Source organism: Chiloscyllium plagiosum, unplaced genomic scaffold, assembly GCF_037043375.1.
Source record: "Chiloscyllium plagiosum isolate Xiang-an unplaced genomic scaffold, Cpla_swu_hap1 HiC_scaffold_39, whole genome shotgun sequence".
NCBI classification, from domain to species: Eukaryota; Metazoa; Chordata; class Chondrichthyes; order Orectolobiformes; family Hemiscylliidae; genus Chiloscyllium; species Chiloscyllium plagiosum.
The window spans coordinates 102,059,561-102,079,808 of record NW_028270177.1 but is presented as its reverse complement, the minus strand read 5'-3'; the positions used below and the strand labels follow the sequence as shown (position 1 = coordinate 102,079,808).

At 53.7% G+C, this 20,248-nt stretch overlaps 1 protein-coding gene across 1 annotated transcript; it reads right to left on the bottom strand.

Moving 5' to 3' along the window:
• Positions 1 to 8,404: 8,404 nt before the first annotated feature.
• Positions 8,405 to 9,337, bottom strand: LOC148138912 (putative G protein-coupled receptor 139). The gene has a single exon (XM_087981378.1). The coding sequence runs from the start codon at positions 9,335 to 9,337 to the stop codon at positions 8,405 to 8,407; it is 933 nt and encodes a 310-aa protein (XP_087837504.1).
• Positions 9,338 to 20,248: the final 10,911 nt, after the last annotated feature.

The following is a 20,248-nucleotide window of genomic DNA, read 5'->3' as shown; positions in this document are numbered from 1 at the left end:
TCTCTCTGTCCCCCCCTCTCTGTAGCCCTCTCTCTGCCCCCTCTCAGTCACCATCTCTTTGTTCCCCCCCGTCCACCCCTCTCTGTCCTCCCTCGGTCTGTCCCCCTCCCTCTGTCCCCCTCTCTCTGTCCCCCTCTCTCTGTCCCCCTCTCTCTCTCCCCACTCTCTGTCTCCCTCTCTCTGCCCCCTCCCAGTCCCCATCTCTCTTTCTGCCTCTCTGTCCCCTGCTCTCTGTGCCCCCCTCTCTGTTCCCCCCTCTCTCTGTAGCCCCTCTCTCTGTCCCCCCTCTCTCTGTCCCCATCTCTCTCTGCCCCTCTCTCTCTATCTCCCCCACTCTCTGTTCCCCCTCTCTCTCTGCCCCCCCTGTCTCTGGCCTCCTCTCTCTCTGGCCCCCACTCTCTGCCCTCCTCTCTCTGTCCTCCTATCTGCCCCCTCTCTCTGTCGACTCGTTCTGCCCCCTTCTCTCTCTGTCCCCCTCTGTCTCTGACCCCCTCTCTCTCCCCCACTCTCTGTCCCCCTCTCTCTGTCGCCCTCTCTCTGACCCCCACTCTCTCACACCCGCCTCTCCCTGTACCACGTCACTGCCCCCCCTCTCTCTGTCGCCCCTCTCTCTGTCGCCGTCTCTCTGTCCCCCTCTCTCTGCCCCCTCTCTCTCTGTCCCCCTCTCTCTGTCCCCATCTCTCTGTCCCCTCTCTCTCCCCCCGCTCTCTGACCCCCTCTCTGTCGCCCTCTCTCTGCCCTCTCTCTCTCTGCCCCCCTCTCTGTCCCCCTCTCTCTCTGTCTCCCTCTCTCTCTCTATCCCCCACTCTATCCATCCGCCCACTCTCTGTCCCCCTCTCTCTGACCCCCCTCTCTCCCCCACACGGTACCCCTCTCTCTCTCCCTCTGCCCCCTCTCTCTGTCACCGTCTCTCTATCCCCCCTTCTCTCTGTCCCACCTTTCTCGGTTCCCCCTCTCTTTTCATCCCCTCTCTCTGTCCCCCCTCTCTCTGTCCCCCCCTCTCTCTGACCCCTTCTCTCTCTGTCCTCCTCTCTCTATGTCCCCCTCTCTCTGTCTCCTCTTTCTGCCCCCTTCTCTCTCTGTCCCCGTCTCTCTCTCTGTCCCCGTCTCTCTCTGTACCCCTCTCTCTGCCCCCTCTCTCTGCCCCCTCTCTCAGTCCACCCTCTCTCTGTCCCAAACCTCTGCCCCCCCCCCCTGTAGCCCGCTCTCTGCCCCCTCTCTGTCACAGTCTGTCTGTCACCCCACTTTCTGTCCCCCTCTCTCTGTCCCCCCTCTCTGTCTCCATCTCTCTGTCCCCCCCCTCTCTGTAGCCCTCTCTCTGCCCCCTCTCAGTCACCATCTCTTTGTTCCGCCCCGTCCACCCCTCTCTGTCCTCACTCGGTCTGTCCCCCTCCCTCTGTCCCCCTCTCTCTGTCCCCCTCTCTCTGTCCCCCTCTCTCTCTCCCCACTCTCTGTCTCCCTCTCTCTGCCCCCTCCCAGTCACCATCTCTCTGTCCCCCCCTCTGTCCCCCGCTCTCTGTGCCCCCCTCTCTGTTCCCCCCTCTCTCTGTAGCCCCTCTCTCTGTCCCCCCTCTCTCTATCCCCCCCTCTCTCTCTCTGACCCCTTCTCTCTCTGTTCTCCTCTCTCTCTGTCCCCCTCTCTCTGTCTCCTCTTTCTGCCCCCTTCTCTCTCTGTCCCCGTCTCTCTCACTGACCCCCTCTCTCTCTGACCCCTTCTATCTCCCCCACTCTCTGTCCCCCTCTCTCTGTCGCCGTCTCTCTGTCCCCCTCTCTCTCTGTCCCCTCTCTCTCTGTCCCCCTCTATCTGTTCCCTCTCTCTCCCACCCTCTCTGACCCCCTCTCTCCCCCGCTCTCTGACCCCCTCTCTGTTGCCCTCTCTCTGCCCCCGCGCTCTCTGCTCCGCCGACCCCTCTCTCTGTCCCCCTCTCTCTGTTTCCCTCTCTCTGTTCCCCTCTCTCTGTTCCCCTCTCTCTGTCCCCCTCTCTCTTTTCCCCTCACTCCTGTCCCCCTCACTCTGTCCCCTCTCTCTCCCCCGCTCTTTGACCCCCTCTCTGTCCCCCTCTATCTCTGCCCCCTCTCTCTGCACCCCTCTCTCTGTCCCCCTCTCTCTATCCCTCTCTCACTGCCCCCTCTCTCTCTCTCCCGCTCTCTAGCCCCCTCTCTGTCACCCTTTCTCTCTGCCCCCTCTCTCTCTGCCCCCACTCTCTCTGCCCCCCTCTCTGTTCCCCCCACTCTCTGTCCCCCTCTCTCTGACCCCCTCTCTCTCCCCCACTCTGTACCCCTCTCTATATCTCCCTCTCTCTGTCACCGTCTTTCTATCCGCCCTTCTCTCTGTTCCCCCTTTCTCTGTTCCCCCTCTCTCTGTCCCCCTCTCTCTGTCCCCCCTCTCTCTGTCCCCCTCTCTCTGTCCGCCCTCTCTCTGACCCCCTCTCTCTCCCCCACTCTGTACCCCTCTCTATATCTCCCTCTCTCTGTCACCGTCTTTCTATCCCCCCTTCTCTCTGTTCCCCCTTTCTCTGTTCCCCCTCTCTCTGTCCCCCTCTCTCTGTCCCCCCTCTCTCTGTCCCCCTCTCTCTGTCCGCCCTCTCTCTGTCCCGCCTCTCTCTCTGACCCCCTCTATCTCTGACCCCCTCTATCTCCCCCGCTCCCTGTCCCTCCTCTCTCTGTTGCCCTCTCTCGCTGTCGCCCTCTCTCTGTCGCCCTCTCTCTGACCCCCACTCTCTCTGTCCCCTCTCTCTCTCTGACCCCCTCTCTCTCTGACCCCCTCTATCTCCCCCGCTCCCTGTCCTTCCTCTCTCTGTTACGCTCTCTCGCTGTCGCCTTCTCTCTGTCGCCCTCTCTCTGACCCCCTCTCTCACACCCGCCTCTCCCTGTACCACCTCACTGTCCCCCTCTCTCGCTGTCGCCCCTCTCTCTGTCCCACTCTCTCTGTCCCACTCTCTCTGCCCCCCCCCCCGACCCGTCTCTCTGTCCCTTCTCTCTCTCTCTGTTCCCCTCTCTCTATCCCCCTCTGTCTGTCCCCTCTCTCTCTCTCCCGCTCTTTGACCCCCTCTCTGTCACCCTCTCTCCCTGGCCCCTCTCTCTCTGTTCCCCTCTCTCTATCCCCATCTCACTGCCCCCTCTCTCTATCTCCCGCTCTCTAACCCCTTCTCTGTCATCCTCTCTTTCTGCCCACTCTCTTTGCCCCCTCTCTCTCTGCCCACTCTCTCTCTGCCCCCCTCTATCTGAACCCCGTCCCCGTCTCTGTCCCCCTCTCTCTCTGTCCCCCCTCTCTGTTCCCCCCTCTCTGTTCCCCTCTCTCTGTTCCCCTCTCTCTCTCCCCCTCACTCTGTCCCCCCTCACTCTGTCACCATCTCTCTGTCCCCTTCTCTCTGTCTCCCTCTCTCTATCCCCCTCTCTCTGTCCCCTCTTTTTCTCCCCCGCTCTTTGACCCCCTCTCTGTCGCCCTCTCTCTCTGACCCCTCTCTCACTGCCCCCTCTCTCTGTCCCCCTCTCACAGTCCCCTCTCTCTCCCGCTCTCTGACCACCTCTCTGTCACCCCCTCTCTCTGCCCCCTCTCTCTCTGCCACCCTCTCTCTGTCCCCCTCTCTCTGTCCCCTCTCTCTCTGCCCCACTCTCTGACCCCTTCTCTGTTGCCCTCTTTCTGCCCCCTATCTCTCTGCCACCCTCTCTGTCCCCCTCTCTCTGTCCCCCTCTCACAGTCCCCTCTCTCTCCCGCTCTCTGACCACCTCTCTGTCACCCCCTCTCTCTGCCCCCTCTCTCTCTGCCACCCTCTCTCTGTCCCCCTCTCTCTGTCCCCTCTCTCTCTGCCCCGCTCTCTGACCCCTTCTCTGTTGCCCTCTTTCTGCCCCCTATCTCTCTGCCACCCTCTCTGTCCCCCCCTCTCTCTGTCCCCCCCTCTCTCTGTCCCCCCTCTCTCTGTTCCCCCTCTCTCTGTCCCCCTCTCTCTGTCCACCCTCTCTCTGTCCCCCTCTCTCTCTGTCCCCTCTCTCTCTCCCCCGCTCTCTGACCCCCTCTCTGTTGCCCTCTCTCTGCCCCTACTCTCTCTGCCCCCCGACCCCTCTCTCTGTCCCCCTCTCTCTCTCTGCCCCCCTCTCTCTGTCTCCCTCTCTCTGCCTCCCTCTCTGTCACCGTCTCTCTATTCCCCCTTCTCTCTGTTCCCCCTTTCTCTGTTCCCCCTCTCTCTGCCCCTCTCTCTCTGTCCCCCTCTCTCTCTGCCCCTCTCTCTGACCCCCTCTGTCTCTGACCCCCTCTCTCTCTGCCCCTCTCTCTCGGTACCCTCTCTTTCTGTCCCCCCCCCCCTCTCTCTGTACCCTCTCTCTGTCCCCCTCTCTCTCTGTACCCTCCTTTTCTGTCCCCCTCTCTCTCTGTACCCTCTCTCTCGTCCCCCTATCTCTTTGTCCTGCTCTCTCTGTTCCACCCCTCTCTGTCCCACTCTCTCTTTCCCCCTCTCTCTCTCTGTCCCCCCTCTCTCTGTCCCCTCTCTCTCTCTGTTCCCCTCTCTCTGTCCTCCTCTCTCTGTACCCCCTCTCTCTGTCTCCCCGCTCTCTGTCCCCCCTCTCTCTGTTCCCCCCTCTCTCTGTTCCCCCTCTCTCTGTCCCCCCACTCTCTGCCCCTCTCTCTGTTCCCCCTCTCTCTGTTCCCCCTCTGTTTACCCCTCCTCTCTGTCCCCCTCTCTCTGTCCCCCCTCTCTCTCTGTCCCCCTCTCTCTGTGTACCCTCTCTCTCCCCGCTCTCTGACCCCCTCTCTGTCGCCCGCTCTCTCTGTCGCCCCTCTCTCTGTTGCCGTCTCTCTGTCCCCCTCTCTCTGCCCCCTCTCTCTCTGCCCCCTCTCTCTCTGCCCCCTCTCTCTCTGCCCCACATCTCTCTGCCCCCCACTTTCTATCGCCCTCTCTCTGTCCCCATCTCTCTGTCCCCTCTCTCTCCCCCGCTCTCTGACCCCCTCTCTGTCGCCCTCTCTCTGCCCCCTCTCTCTCTGCCCCCTCTCTGTCCCCCTCTCTCTCTGTCCCCCTCTCTCTATCCCCCACTCCCTCCATCCGCCCACTCTCTGTCCCCCTCTCTCTGACCCCCCTCTCTCCCCCACACTGTACCCCTCTCTCTCTCTCCCTCTGCCCCCTCTCTCTGTCACCGTCTCTCTATCTCCCCTTCTCTCTGTCCCACCTTTCTCTGTTCCCCCTCTCTTTTCCCTCCCCTCTCTCTGTCCCCCCCTCTCTCTGTCCCCCCTCTCTGACCCATTCTCTCTCTGTCCTCCTCTCTCTCTGTCCCCCTCTCACTGTCTCCTCTTTCTGCCCCCTTCTCTCTCTGTCCCCCTCTCTCTCACTGAACCCCCCTCTCTCTGACCCCCTCAATCTCCCCACTCTCTGTCCCCCACTCTCTGTCCCCCTCTCTCTGTCGCCGTCTCTCTGTCCCCCCTCTCTCTGTCCCCTCTCTCTCTGTCCCCCTCTATCTGTCCCCTCTCTCTCCCACGCTCTCAGACCCCCTCTCTTCCCCGCTCTCTGACCCCCTCTCTGTTGCCCTCTCACTGCCCCCGCTCTCTCTGCCCCCCGTCCCCTCTCTCTGTCCCCCTCTCTCTGTTTCCCTCTCTCTGTTCTCCTCTCTCTATCCCCCTCTCTCTGCCCCCCCTCTCTCTCTTCCGCTCTCTGACCCCCTCTCTGTCACCCTTTCTCTCTGCCCCCTCTCTCCCTGCCCCCACTTTCTCTGCCCCCTCTCTGCCCCCCCACTCTCTGTCCCCCTCTCTCTGACCCCCTCTCTCTCCCCCACTCTGTACCCCTCTCTCTGTCTCCCTATCTCTGCCCCCCTCTCTGTCACCGTCTTTCTATCCCCCCTTCTCACTGTCCCCCGTCTCTCTGCCCCCCCTCTCTCTGACCCCATCTCTCTGTCCCCCTCTCTCTTTCCCCCTCTCTCTCTGACCCCCTCTCTCTCCCCGACTCTCTGTCCCCCGCTCTCTGTTGCCCTCTCTCTGACCCCCACTCTCTCTGTCCCCTCTCTCTCTGTCCCCCTCTTTCTCTGACCCCCTCTATCCCCCCGCTCCCTGCCCCCCTCTCTCTGTTACCCTCTCTTGCTGTCGCCCTCTCTCTGTCGCCCTCTCTCTGACCCCCTCTCTCACACCCGCCTCTCCCTGTACCACATCACTGTCCCCCCCTCTCTCTGTTCCCCCTCTCTCTATCCCCCCCTCTCTTTGCCCCTCCTCTCTGTCCCCCTCTCTCTCTGTCCCCCTCTCTCTGTCCCCTTTCTCTCTCCCCCGCTCTCTGACCCCTCTCTGTTACCCTCTCTCTGCCCCCACTCTCTCTGTCCCCTCTCTCTCTGTCCCCCTCTTTCTCTGACACCCTCTATCCCCCCACTCTGTACCCCTCTCTGTCCCCCACTCTCTGCCCCCCTCTCTCTGTCCCCTCTATCTCCCCCTCTCTCTGTCCTCCTCTCTCTGTCCCCTCTCTCTCTCCCCCGCTCTCTGACCCCCTCTCTGTTACCCTCTCTCTGCCCCCACTCTCTCTGCCCCCGACCCCTCTCTCTATCCCCCCCTCTCTCTCTGTCCCCCTCTCTCTGTCTCCCTCTCTCTGTCCCCTCTCTCTCTCTCCCCCACTCTCTCTGCCCCCTCTCTCTGTCCCGTCGATCTCTCCCTCGCTCTCTGCCCCCCTCTGTCGCCATCTCCCTGCTCCCTCTCTCTCTGTCCCCTCTCTCTCTCTGTCCCGCTCTCTCTCTGTCCCCCACTCTCTCCATCCCCCACTCTCTGTCTCTCTCTCTCTCTGACCCCCCTCTCTCCCCCCCACTCTGTACCCCTCTCTCTGTCCCCCTCTCTCTCTGTCTCCCTCTATATCCCCCTCTCTCTGTGCCCCTCTCTCTGTCACCCTCTCTCTGCCCCTTCACCCTCCCACCCGCCTCTCTCTTTCCCCCATCTCACTGTCCCCCTCTCTCTCTGTCCCTCTCTATCTTCCCCACACTCAGCCCATCCTCTCTCTCTGCCCTCCTCTGTCTCTGTCCCCTCTCTCTCTGTCACCCTCACTCTGTCGCCATCTCTCTGTCCCTCTCTCTCCCTGACCCCCCTCTATCTCCCCCACTCTCGGTGTCCCTCTCTCTGTCCCCCTCTCTCTGACACCCTCTATCTCCCCCACTCTCTGTGCCCCTCTCTCTGTCGCCCTCTCTATCTCCCCCCTTTCCCTGTCCCCCCTCTCTCTGTCCCCCTCTCTCTGTCCCCCCTCTCTCTGTCCCCCCTCTCTCTGCCCCCTCTCTCTGACACCCTCTATCTCCCCCACTCTCTGTGCCCCTCTCTCTGTCGCCCTCTCTATCTCCCCCCTTTCCCTGTACCCCCTCTCTCTGTCCCCCTCTCTCTGTCCCCCCTCTCTCTGTCCCCCTCTCTCTGTCCCCTCTCTCATTATGTCCTCCCCTATTTCTCTCTCTCCCTCCCTCACCTTATCTCTCCCTTTCCTCTCTCTCTCCCTCTGTCTCTCCCTGCTCCTTCGCTCCCTCTCCATCTTCTCCCACTCTCAATCCCCCTCCCTCGGTGTCTCTCTCTCTCCCCACCTCCCTCCGTTTCTCTCTGACTCAATCTCTCTCCCTCTATCCTGCCTTTCCTCTCTCTCCGACACACTCTGTCTCCCTAGTCCTTCCCTCTCCCTCTGACCCAGAGATGGGGGGTTGGTGGTGAGGCTGCGTGTGGGGGTGGGGGTGAGATGATTGAGAGATGTGGGAGGTGGGGAAAATGGTGTAGAGACGACATTGCGGGAGGGAGAGAGAGACGGCAGGAGAGAGAGAGAGTGAGGGTGAGGGGGAGAGAGAAGAATGGAGGCAGGTGGAGAAACTCATGTTGGGGGTGTGAGGGGGGAGAGGGAGAGTGAGGCAGAAAGAATAGTGGAGGCAGGTGGAGAATCCGGGGTTGGGGGGGTGTCTAAGAGGGGACCAGAGAGAGTGAAAGGGAGAGGTGGTGAGAGAGACACGGTGTGCAGAAAGAGAGAGAGAGAGGGAGAGAATTGAGGAGGAAGAGTCGGGGAGAGGAAATGGGGAGGCCAGGTTGGAGTGGGGGAGGGGACAGAGGGTATTAAATCCAGCTCCTGAGCTCAGGGCCCGGTGCCCTCCCCTTCCCTGAGGACCAGGACCTGGGGCTGAGTCTGTCTCTCTCCAACTCAGCTTCTCCAACACAAAGACACACAACAACATCGGTCACTCTGCTGCTCGGCACGCTTTAATCAACATTTTTATTGGTTACAAATGGAAGTAATGGATACAGTCAATGGGATGGCGCCTTTTCTCACTGGCCCCTGAGTTGTGAGAAACATTGAAATGTTTCCCTGTAACCCCATTGTGGGATAAGGATGGACAACCCAGCGCTACCCTCAGTCTGTTACCATAGCGACAGGCTGCTCCATCGCTGAAACACTGAACTGAAATGAGAAAATCCCGGATGGATTGATTAATGATGGAATTTGATTGATGGATGGATCTGGGTGAAGGGATATTTCAGCACATTCTTCAGCTGCTGCCTGAACTTAGTCTGGGTCACGGCATAAATCGCGGTGTTTGTGCAGCAACTGAGGAGCTGCAGCATGAAGCCCAATTCCTTCACAAACCAATCGAGATACACAGACTGATAACCAATATCATCCATCCGGTACCATATAGAATACAGCATTAACATTGACCATAACAGGATGAAATTGGCCGAGATCACAAACAGTAAAATGATGGATTTTTTTCGGTTTCTCATTTCTGTGTCAGACTGAGCATCCCCATTGGTGTGAGCACGGAGTCTCCTGCGGGCTCTGCTGGTCACTACAATGTGTCTGACGGTGAGAACATTGAGCAGCAGAACCAGGAGAAATGGGACACCCGGGGTTAGAATGTGGTGGAGGAACTCGATTGTGACCCAGACAATGGAGAATCGAACAGCGTCTGTTACCTCACAAAACCAGGGGCGGTTCACCAGCCAATACCGAGCCGTGAACATAAAATACCAGAAAATGGTATTTAAACAGCTGAGCACAGTCACTGCTCCCAGAACCACAGCCGCCGTCTTCTCACTGCAATATTTACTTTTCAGCTTCTGGCAACAAATGGCCACAAACCGATCAAAGGTGAAAGTGACGGTGAACCAGACAGAGCAGTCAGTGGCTGCATAAAGCAGGACGGCGTGGATATTACACACGGGGACGGAGTACAGGAAATAAAACTGTTCCCGATAAACAATGGGAATATGTCTCAGGATCAGGTCGAGGATAATGACCAGGAGATCCGCCGCTGCCATGGCCCCCAGGTAACGTCTGACACATGGAGACAATCCACAATCTTTGTAAAGCAGGACGTAGATGGTCACTACGTTAACTGTGAGGAAGGAAAACAAACCCATTATCCATCAGCCTGGAGGCAAAGGGACCCGTTTGATCGGGGATCCAGTGAGATTTTCAAATGTGTCCCTGTATTCAGGGATTTATTAAAATAATTGGTGCTGGAATAACAAATGGGAAGGTCGGAATTACTGACAAAAATGTGACATAAACCACAAGAAACCCTCCCTCCCCAAACACACAGAGACACATCCATAAGGACAGATGGTTTCTAGAACATTCCCACACACTCGATCACTCGAGAGCAGACACAGGTCACTCCGTCCCAATTCCTAATACGGAGGGTATCCTGAAGGATTCTCTCCCAGTTTCCTGAAGACAAACGGAGTTTGGGAATTCCTGTATTTTGGTCTAAATTGTGGTCGATCCTGTGTCGGGAAGAAATGTAAACGCTGGGAAAACGTATTCACCCTTTTAACTGCCTGAGGGGCCTTCGGAACAGTGTCTCCTTCTCCCTGGAACGGGATCTCTTCCCTCGGGATCTTATCGTTTGTTCAATTCACTGACGTCCGGCCGTTCACAAACAATGTCAGGGACAGAACGTTCTGGGGAATGTCAGTTATAGAATGTCAGGGACAGAACGTTCCGGGGAATGGCAGTTATAGAATGTCGGGAACAGAACGTTCCGGGGAATGTCAGTTATAGAATGTCAGGGACAGAACGTTCCGGGGAATGTCAGTTATAGAATGTCAGGAACAGAACGTTTCGGGGAATGGCAGTTATAGAATGTCAGGGACAGAACTTTCCGGGGAATGTCAGTTATAGAATGTCAGGAACAGAACGTTCCGGGGAATGTCAGTTATAGAATGTTGGGGACAGAACGTTCCGGGGAACGTCAGTTATAGAATGTCAGGGACAGAACGTTCCGGGGAGTGTCAGTTATAGAATGTCAGGGACAGAACGTTTCAGGGAATGTCAGTTATAGAATGATGGGGACGGAACGTTCCGGGGAATGTCAGTTATAGAATGTCAGGGACAGAACGTTCCGGGGAATGTCAGTTATAGAATGTCGGGGACAGAACGTTCCAGGGAATGTCAGTTATAGAATGTCGGGGACAGAACGTTCCGGGGAATGGCAGTTATAGAATGCCAGGGACAGAACGTTCCGGGAAATGTCAGTTATAGAATGTTGGGGACAGAACGTTCCGGGGAATGTCAGTTATAGAATGTCGGGAACAGAACGTTCCGGGGAATGTCAGTTATAGAGTGTCGGGGACAGAACATTTCGGGAAATGTCAGTTATAGAATGTCGGGGACAGAACGTTCCGGGGAATGTCAGTTATAGAATGTTGGGGAGAGAACGTTCCGGGGAATGTCAGTTAAAGAATGTCGGGGACAGAATGTTCCGGGGGAATGTCAGTTATAGAATGTCAGGGACAGAACGTTCCGGGGGAATGTCAGTTACAGAATGTCAGGGACAGAACGTTCCGGGGTATGGCAGTTATAGAATGTCGGGGACAGAACATTCCGAGGAATGTCAGTTATAGAATGTCAGGGACAGAACGTTCTGGGGAATGTCAGTTATAGAATGTTGGGGACAGAACGTTCCGTGGAATGGCAGTTATAGAATGTCGGGGACATAACGTTCCGGGGAATGGCAGATATAGATTGCCGGGGACAGAACGTTCCGGGGGATGTCAGTTATAGAATGTCAGGGACAGAACGTTCCGGGGAATGTCAGTTATAGAATGGCAGGGACAGATCGTTCTTGGGAATGTCAGTTATAGAATGTCGGGTACAGAACGCTCCGGGGAATGTCAGTTATAGAATGATGGGGACGGAACGTTCCGGGGAATGTCAGTTATAGAATGTCAGGGACAGAACGTTCCGGGGAATGGCAGTTATAGAATGTCGGGGACAGAACATTCTGGGGAATGGCAGTTATAGAATATCGGGGACAGAACGTTCCGGGGAATGTCAGTTACAGAATGTCGGGGACAGAACGTTCCGAGGAATGGCAGTTATAGAATGTCGGTGACAGGACGTTCCGGGGAATGGCAGTTATAGAATGTCGGGGACAGAACGATCCGGGGAATGTCAGTTATAGAATGTCGGGGACAGAACGTTCCGGGGACTGTCAGTTATACAATGTCGGGGACAGAACGTTCCGGGAAATGTCAGTTATAGAATGTCAGGGACAGAACGTTCCGGGGAATGTCAGTTATAGAATGTCAGGGACAGAACGTTTCGGGGAATGGCAGTTATAGAATGTCAGGGACAGAAGGTTCTGGGGAATGTCAGTTATAGAATGTCAGGGACCGAACGTTCCGGGGAACGTTAGTTATAGAATGTCAGGATCAGAACGTTCCGGGCAATGTCAGTTATAGAATGTCGGGGACAGAACGTTCCGGCGAACGTCAGTTATACAATGTCAGGGACAGAACGTTCCGGGGAGTGTCAGTTATAGAATTTCAGGGACAGAACGTTCTGGGGAATGTTTGTTATAGAATGTCGGGGACAGAACGTTCGGGGGAATGTCAGTTATAGAATGTCAGGGACAGAGGTTTCCGGGGAATGTCAGTTATAGAATGTCAGGGATAGAACGTTCCGGGGAATGTCAGTTATAGAATGTCGGGGACAGAACGTTCCGGGGAATGTCAGTTATAGAATGTCGGTGACAGAACGTTCCAGGGAATGTCAGTTATAGAGTGTTGGGGACAGAACTTTCCGGGAAATGTCAGTTATAGAATGTCGGGGACAGAACGTTCCGGGGAATGTCAGTTACAGAATATCAGGGACAGAACGTACCGGGGAATGGCAGTTATAGAATGTCGGGGACAGAACGTTCCGGGGAATGACAGTTATAGAATGTCAGGGACAGAACGTTCCGGGGAATGCTAGTTATAGAATGTCGGGGACAGAATGTTCCGAGGAATGGCAGTTATAGAATGTCGGGGACAGAACGTTCCGACGAATGTCAGTTATAGAATGTCAGAAACAGAACGTTCAGTGGAATGTCAGTTATAGAATGTTGGGGACAGAACGTTCCGGGGAATGGCAGTTATAGAATGTCGGGGACATAACGTTCCGGGGAATGGCAGATATAGAATGCCGGGGACAGAACTTTCCGGGGGATGTCAGTTATAGAATGTCAGGGACAGAACGTTCCGGGGAATGTCAGTTATAGAATGTCGGGGACAGAACGTTCCGGGGAATGTCAGTTATAGAGTGTTGGGAACAGAACGTTCCGGGGAATGTCAGTTATAGAATGTCAGGGACAGAACGTTCTGGAGAATGTCAGTTATAGAATGTCGGGGACAGAACGTTCCGGGGAATGGCAGATATAGAATGCCGGGGACAGAACTTTCCGGGGGATGTCAGTTATAGAATGTCAGGGACAGAACGTTCCGGGGAATGTCAGTTATAGAATGTCGGGGACAGAACGTTCCGGGGAATGTCAGTTATAGAGTGTTGGGAACAGAACGTTCCGGGGAATGTCAGTTATAGAATGTCAGGGACAGAACGTTCTGGAGAATGTCAGTTATAGAATGTCGGGGACAGAACGTTCCGGGGAATGACAGTTATACAATGTCGGGGACAGAACGTTCCGGGGAATGGCAGTTATAGAATATCGGGGACAGAACGTTCCGTGGAATGTCAGTTACAGAATGTCGGGGACAGAACGTTCCGAGGAATGGCAGTTATAGAATGTCAGTGACAGAACGTTCCGGGGAATGGCAGTTATAGAATGTCGGGGACAGAACGTTCCGGGGAATGTCAGTTATAGAATGTCGGGGACAGAACGTTCCGAGGAATGTCAGTTATAGAATGTCGGGGACAGAACGTTCCGGGGACTGTCAGTTATACAATGTCGGGGACCGAACGTTCCGGAGAATGTCAGTTATATAATGTCGGGGACAGAACGTTCCGGGGGATGTCAGTTATACAATGTCGGGGATAGAACATTCCGGGGAATGTCAGTTATAGAATGTCAGGGACAGAACGTTCCGGGGAATGTCAGTTATAGAATGTCAGGTACAGAACGTTCCGGGGAATGTCAGTAATAGAATGTCAGGGACAGAACTTTCAGGGGAATGTCAGTTATAGAATGTCGGGGACAGGACGTTCCAGGGAATGTCAGTTCTAGAATGTTGGGGACAGAACGTTCCGGGGAATGACAGTTATAGAATGTCGGGGACAGAACTTTCCGGGGAATGTCAGTTATAGAATGTCGGGGTCAGAACGTTCCGGGGAATGTCAGGTATAGAATGTCGGGGCAGAACGTTCCGGGGAATGTCAGTTATAGAATGTCGGGGACAGAACGTTCCGGGGAATGTCAGTTATAGAACATCTGGGACAGAACGTTCCGGGGAATGACAGTTATAGAATGTCGGGGACAGAACGCTCCGGGGAGTGTCGGTTTTCGAATGTCGGGGACAGAACGTTCCGGGGAATGTCAGTTATAGAATGTCGGGGACAGAACGTTCCGGGGAATGACAGTTATAGAATGTCGGGGACAGAACGTTCCGGGGAGTGTCAGTTATAGAATGTCAGGGACAGAACGTTCCGAGGAATGGCAGTTATGGAATGTCAGGGACAGAACGTACCGGGGAATGTCAGTTATAGAATGTCAGGGACAGAACTTTCCGGGGAATGTCAGTTATAGAATGTCAGGGACAGAACGTTCCGGGGAATGGCAGATATAGAATGCCGGGGACAGAACGTTCCGGGGGATGTCAGTTATAGAATGTCAGGGACAGAACGTTCCGGGGAATGTCAGTTATAGAATGTCGGGGACAGAACGTTCCGGGGAATGTCAGTTATAGAGTGTCGGGGACAGAACGTTCCGGGGAATGTCAGTTATAGAATGTTGGGACAGAACGTTCCGGGTAATGGCAGATATAGAATGCCGGGGACAGAACGTTCCGGGGGATGTCAGTTATAGAATGTCAGGGACAGAACGTTCCGGGGAATGTCAGTTATAGAATGTCGGGGACAGAACGTTCCGGGGAATGTCAGTTATAGAGTGTTGGGAACAGAACGTTCCGGGGAATGTCAGTTATAGAATGTCAGGGACAGAACGTTCCGGGGAATGTCAGTTATAGAATGTCGGGGACAGAACGTTCCGGGGAATGTCAGGAATAGAGTGTTGGGAACAGATCGTTCCGGGGAATGTCAGTTATAGAATGTCAGGGACAGAACTTTCCGGGGAATATCAGTTATAGAATGTCAGGGACAGAACGTTCCGAGGAATGGCAGTTATAGAATGTCAGGGACAGAACGTTCCGGGGAATGTCAGTTATAGAATGTCGGGGACAGAAAGTTCCGGGGAATGTCAGTTATAGAATGCCAGGGACAGAACGTTCTGGGGAATGTCAGTTATAGAATGTCGGGGACAGAACGTTTCGGGGAATGTCAGTTAAAGAATGTCAGGATCAGAACGTTCCGGGAATGTCAGTTATAGAATGTCGGGGACATAACGTTCCGGGGAACGTCAGTTATAGAATGTCAGGAACAGAACGTTCCGGGGAGTGTCAGTTATAGAATGTCAGGGACAGAACGTTCTGGGGAATGTTTGTTATAGAATGTCGGGGACAGAACGTTCCGGGGAATGTCAGTTATAGAATGTCAGGGACAGAAGTTTCCGGGGAATGTCAGTTATAGAATGTCAGGGACAGAACGTTCCGGGGAATGTCAGTTATAGAATGTCGGGGACAGAACGTACCAGGAAATGACTGTTATAGAATGTCGGGGACAGACCGTTCCGAGGAATGGCAGTTATAGAATGTCAGGGACAGAACCTTCCGGGGAATGTCAGTTATAGAATGTTGGGGATAGAACGTTCCGGGGAATGTCAGTTATAGAATGTCGGGGACAGAACGCTCCGGGGAATGGCAGATATAGAATGCCGGGGACCGAACGTTCTGGGGAATGTCAGTTATAGAATGTCAGAAACAGAACGTTCAGTGGAATGTCAGTTATAGAATGTTGGGGACAGAACGTTCCGGGAAATGGCAGTTATAGAATGTCGGGGACATAACGTTCCGGGGAATGGCAGATATAGAATGCCGGGGACAGAACGTTCCGGGGGATGTCAGTTATAGAATGTCAGGGACAGAACGTTCCGGGGAATGTCAGTTATAGAATGTCGGGGACAGAACGTTCCGGGGAATGTCAGTTATAGAGTGTTGGGAACAGAACGTTCCGGGGAATGTCAGTTATAGAATGTCAGGGACAGAACGTTCTGGAGAATGTCAGTTATAGAATGTCGGGGACAGAACGTTCCGGGGAATGACAGTTATACAATGTCGGGGACAGAACGTTCCGGGGAATGTCAGTTATAGAATGTCAGGGGCAGAACGTTCCGGGGAATGGCAGTTATAGAATGTCGGGGACAGAACGTTCTGGGGAATCTCATTTATAGAATGTTGGGGACAGAACGTTCCGGGGAATGGCAGTTATAGAATATCGGGGACAGAACTTTCCGGGGAATGTCAGTTACAGAATGTCGGGGACAGAACGTTCCGAGGAATGGCAGTTATAGAATGTCAGTGACAGAACGTTCCGGGGAATGGCAGTTATAGAATGTCGGGGACAGAACGTTCCGGGGAATGTCAGTTATAGAATGTCGGGGACAGAACGTTCCGAGGAATGTCAGTTATAGAATGTCGGGGACAGAACGTTCCGGGGACTGTCAGTTATACAATGTCGGGGACCGAACGTTCCGGAGAATGTCAGTTATATAATGTCGGGGACAGAACGTTCCGGGGGATGTCAGTTATACAATGTCGGGGATAGAACATTCCGGGGAATGTCAGTTATAGAATGTCAGGGACAGAACGTTCCGGGGAATGTCAGTTATAGAATGTCAGGTACAGAACGTTCCGGGGAATGTCATTAATAGAATGTCAGGGACAGAACTTTCAGGGGAATGTCAGTTATAGAATGTCGGGGACAGGACGTTCCAGGGAATGTCAGTTCTAGAATGTCGGGGACAGAACGTTCCGGGGAATGACAGTTATAGAATGTCGGGGATAGAACTTTCCGGGGAATGTCAGTTATAGAATGTCGGGGTCAGAACGTTCCGGGGAATGTCAGGTATAGAATGTCGGGGCAGAACGTTCCGGGGAATGTCAGTTATAGAATGTCGGGGACAGAACGTTCCGGGGAATGTCAGTTATACAACATCTGGGACAGAACGTTCCGGGGAATGACAGTTATAGAATGTCGGGGACAGAACGCTCCGGGGAGTGTCGGTTTTCGAATGTCGGGGACAGAACGTTCCGGGGAATGTCAGTTATAGAATGTCGGGGACAGAGCGTTCCGGGGAATGACAGTTATAGAATGTCGGGGACAGAACGTTCCGGGGAGTGTCAGTTATAGAATGTCAGGGACAGAACGTTCCGAGGAATGGCAGTTATAGAATGTCAGGGACAGAACGTACCGGGGAATGTCAGTTATAGAATGTCTGGGTCAGAACTTTCCGGGGAATGTCAGTTATAGAATGTCAGGGACAGAACGTTCCGAGGAATGGCAGTTATACAATGTCAGGGACAGAACGTTCCGGGGAATGTCAGTTATAGAATGTCGGGGACAGAAAGTTCCGGGGAATGTCAGTTATAGAATGCCAGGGACAGAACGTTCCGGGGAATGTCAGTTATAGAATGTCGGGGACAGAACGTTCCGGGGAATGTCAGTTATAGAATGTCAGGATCAGAACGTTCCGGGAATGTCAGTTATAGAATGTCGGGGACATAACGTTCCGGGGAACGTCAGTTATAGAATGTCAGGGACAGAACGTTCCGGGGAGTGTCAGTTATAGAATGTCAGGGACAGAACGTTCTGGGGAATGTTTGTTTTAGAATGTCGGGGACAGAACGTTCCGGGGAATGTCAGTTATAGAATGTCAGGGACAGAAGCTTCCGGGGAATGTCAGTTATAGAATGTCAGGGACAGAACGTTCCGGGGAATGTCAGTTATAGAATGTCGGGGACAGAACGTTCCAGGGAATGACAGTTATAGAATGTCGGGGACAGACCGTTCCGAGGAATGGCAGTTATAGAATGTCAGGGACAGAACCTTCCGGGGAATGTCAGTTATAGAATGTTGGGGATAGAACGTTCCGGGGAATGTCAGTTATACAATGTCGGGGACAGAACGTTCCGGGGAATGGCAGATATAGAATGCCGGGGACAGAACGTTCCGGGAGATGTCAGTTATAGAATGTCAGGGACAGAACGTTCCGGGGAATGTCAGTTATATAATGTCAGGGTCAGAACGTTCCGGGGGAATGTCAGTTAAGAATGTCAGGGACAGAACGTTCCGGGGAATGGCAGTTATAGAATGTCGGGGACAGAACGTTCCGGGGAATGGCAGTTATAGAATGTCGGGGACAGAACGTTCCGGGGAACGTCAGTTATAGAATGTCGGGGACAGAACGTTCCGGGGAATGTCAGTTATAGAATATCTGGGACAGAACGTTCCGGGGAATGACAGTTATAGAATGTCTGGGACAGAACGCTCCGGGGAGTGTCGGTTTCCGAATGTCGGGGACAGAACGTTCCGGGGAACGTCAGTTATAGAATGTCGGGGACAGAACGTTCCGGGGAGTGTCAGTTATAGAATGTCAGGGACAGAACGTTCCGAGGAATGGCAGTTATAGAATGCCAGGGACAGAACGTACCGGGGAATGTCAGTTATAGAATGTCAGGGACAGAACTTTCCGGGGAATGTCAGTTATAGAATGTCAGGGACAGAACGTTCCGAGGAATGGCAGTTATAGAATGTCAGGGACAGAACTTTCCGGGGAATGTCAGTTATAGAATGTCGGGGACAGAACGTTCCGGGGAATGTCAGTTATAGAATGTCGGGGACAGAACGTTCCGGGGAGTGTCAGTTATAGAATGTCAGGGACAGAACGTTCCGAGGAATGGCAGTTATAGAATGTCAGAGACAGAACGTACCGGGGAATGTCAGTTATAGAATGTCAGGGACAGAACTTTCCGGGGAATGTCAGTTATAGAATGTCAGGGACAGAACGTTCCGAGGAATGGCAGTTATAGAATGTCAGGGACAGAACGTTCCGGGGAATGTCAGTTATAGAATGTCGGGGACAGAACGTTCCGGGGAATGTCAGTTATAGAATGCCAGGGACAGAACGTTCCGGGGAATGTCAGTTATAGAATGTCGGGGACAGAACGTTCCAGGGAATGTCAGTTATAGAATGTCAGGATCAGAACGTTCCGGGGAATGTCAGTTATAGAATGTCGGGGACAGAACGTTCCGGGGAACGTCAGTTATAGAATGTCAGGGACAGAACGTTCCGGGGAGTGTCAGTTATAGAATGTCAGGGACAGAACGTTCTGGGGAATGTTTGTTATAGAATGTCAGGGACAGAACGCTCCGGGGAATGTCAGTTATAGAATGTCAGGGACAGAAGTTTCCGGGGAATGTCAGTTATAGAATGTCAGGGACAGAACGTTCCGGGGAATGTCAGTTATAGAATGTCGGGGACAGAACGTTCCAGGGAATGACAATTATAGAATGTCAGGGACAGACCGTTCCGAGGAATGGCAGTTATAGAATGTCAGGGACAGAACCTTCCGGGGAATGTCAGTTATAGAATGTTGGGGATAGAACGTTCCGGGGAATGTCAGTTATAGAATGTCGGGGACAGAATGTTTCGGGGAATGGCAGATATAGAATGCCGGAGACAGAACGTTCCGGGGGATGTCAGTTATAGAATGTCAGGGACAGAACGTTCCGGGGAATGTCAGTTATATAATGTCAGGGACAGAACGTTCCGGGAGAATGTCAGTTAAGAATGTCAGGGACAGAACGTTCCGGGGAATGGCAGTTATAGAATGTCGGGGACAGAACGTTCCGGGGAATGGCAGTTATAGAATGTCGGGGACAGAACGTTCCGGGGAATGGCAGTTATAGAATGTCAGGGACAGAACGTTCCGGGGAATGGTAGTTATAGAATGTCGGGTACAGAATGTTCCGGGGAATGGCATTTATAGAATGTCGGGGACAGAACGTTCCGGGGAATGGCAGTTATAGAATGTAGGGGACAGAACGTTCCGAGGAATGTCAGTTATAGAATGTCAGAAACAGAACGTTCTGTGGAATGTCAGTTATAGAATGTTGGGGACACAACGTTCCGGGGAATGGCAGTTATAGAATGTTGGGGACATAACGTTCCGGGGAATGGCAGATATAGAATGCCGGGGACAGAACGTTCCGGGGGATGTCAGTTATAGAATGTCAGGGTCAGAACGTTCCGGGGAATGTCAGTTATAGAATGTCGGGAACTGAACGTTCCGGGAAATGTCAGTTATAGAGTGTCGGGGACAGAACGTTCCGGGGAATGTCAGTTATAGAATGTCAGGGACAGAACGTTCTGGGGAATGTCAGTTATAGAATGTCGGGGACAGAACGTTCCGGGGAATGACAGTTATAGAATGTCGGGGACAGAACGTTCCGGGGAATGTTATTTATAGAATGTCAGGGACAGAACGTTCCGGGGAATGACAGATATAGAATGTCGGGGACAGAACGTTCTGGGGAATCTCAGTTATAGAATGTTGGGGACAGAACGTTCCGGGGAATGGCAGTTATAGAATATCGGGGACAGAACGTTCCGGGGAATGTCAGTTACAGAATGTCGGGGACAGAACGTTCCGAGGAATGGCAGATATAGAATGTCAGTGACAGAACGATCCGGGGAATGGCAGATATAGAATGTCGGGGACAGAACGTTCCGGGGAATGTCAGTTATAGAATGTCGGGGACAGAACGTTCCGGGGAATGTCAGTTATAGAATGTCTGGGACAGAAAGTTCCGGGGAACGTCAGTTATTAGAATGTCAGGGACAGAACGTTCCGGGGAATGTCAGTTATAGAATGTCGGGGACTGAACGTTCCAGGGAATGTCAGTTCTAGAATGTCGGGGACAGAACGTTCCGGGGATTG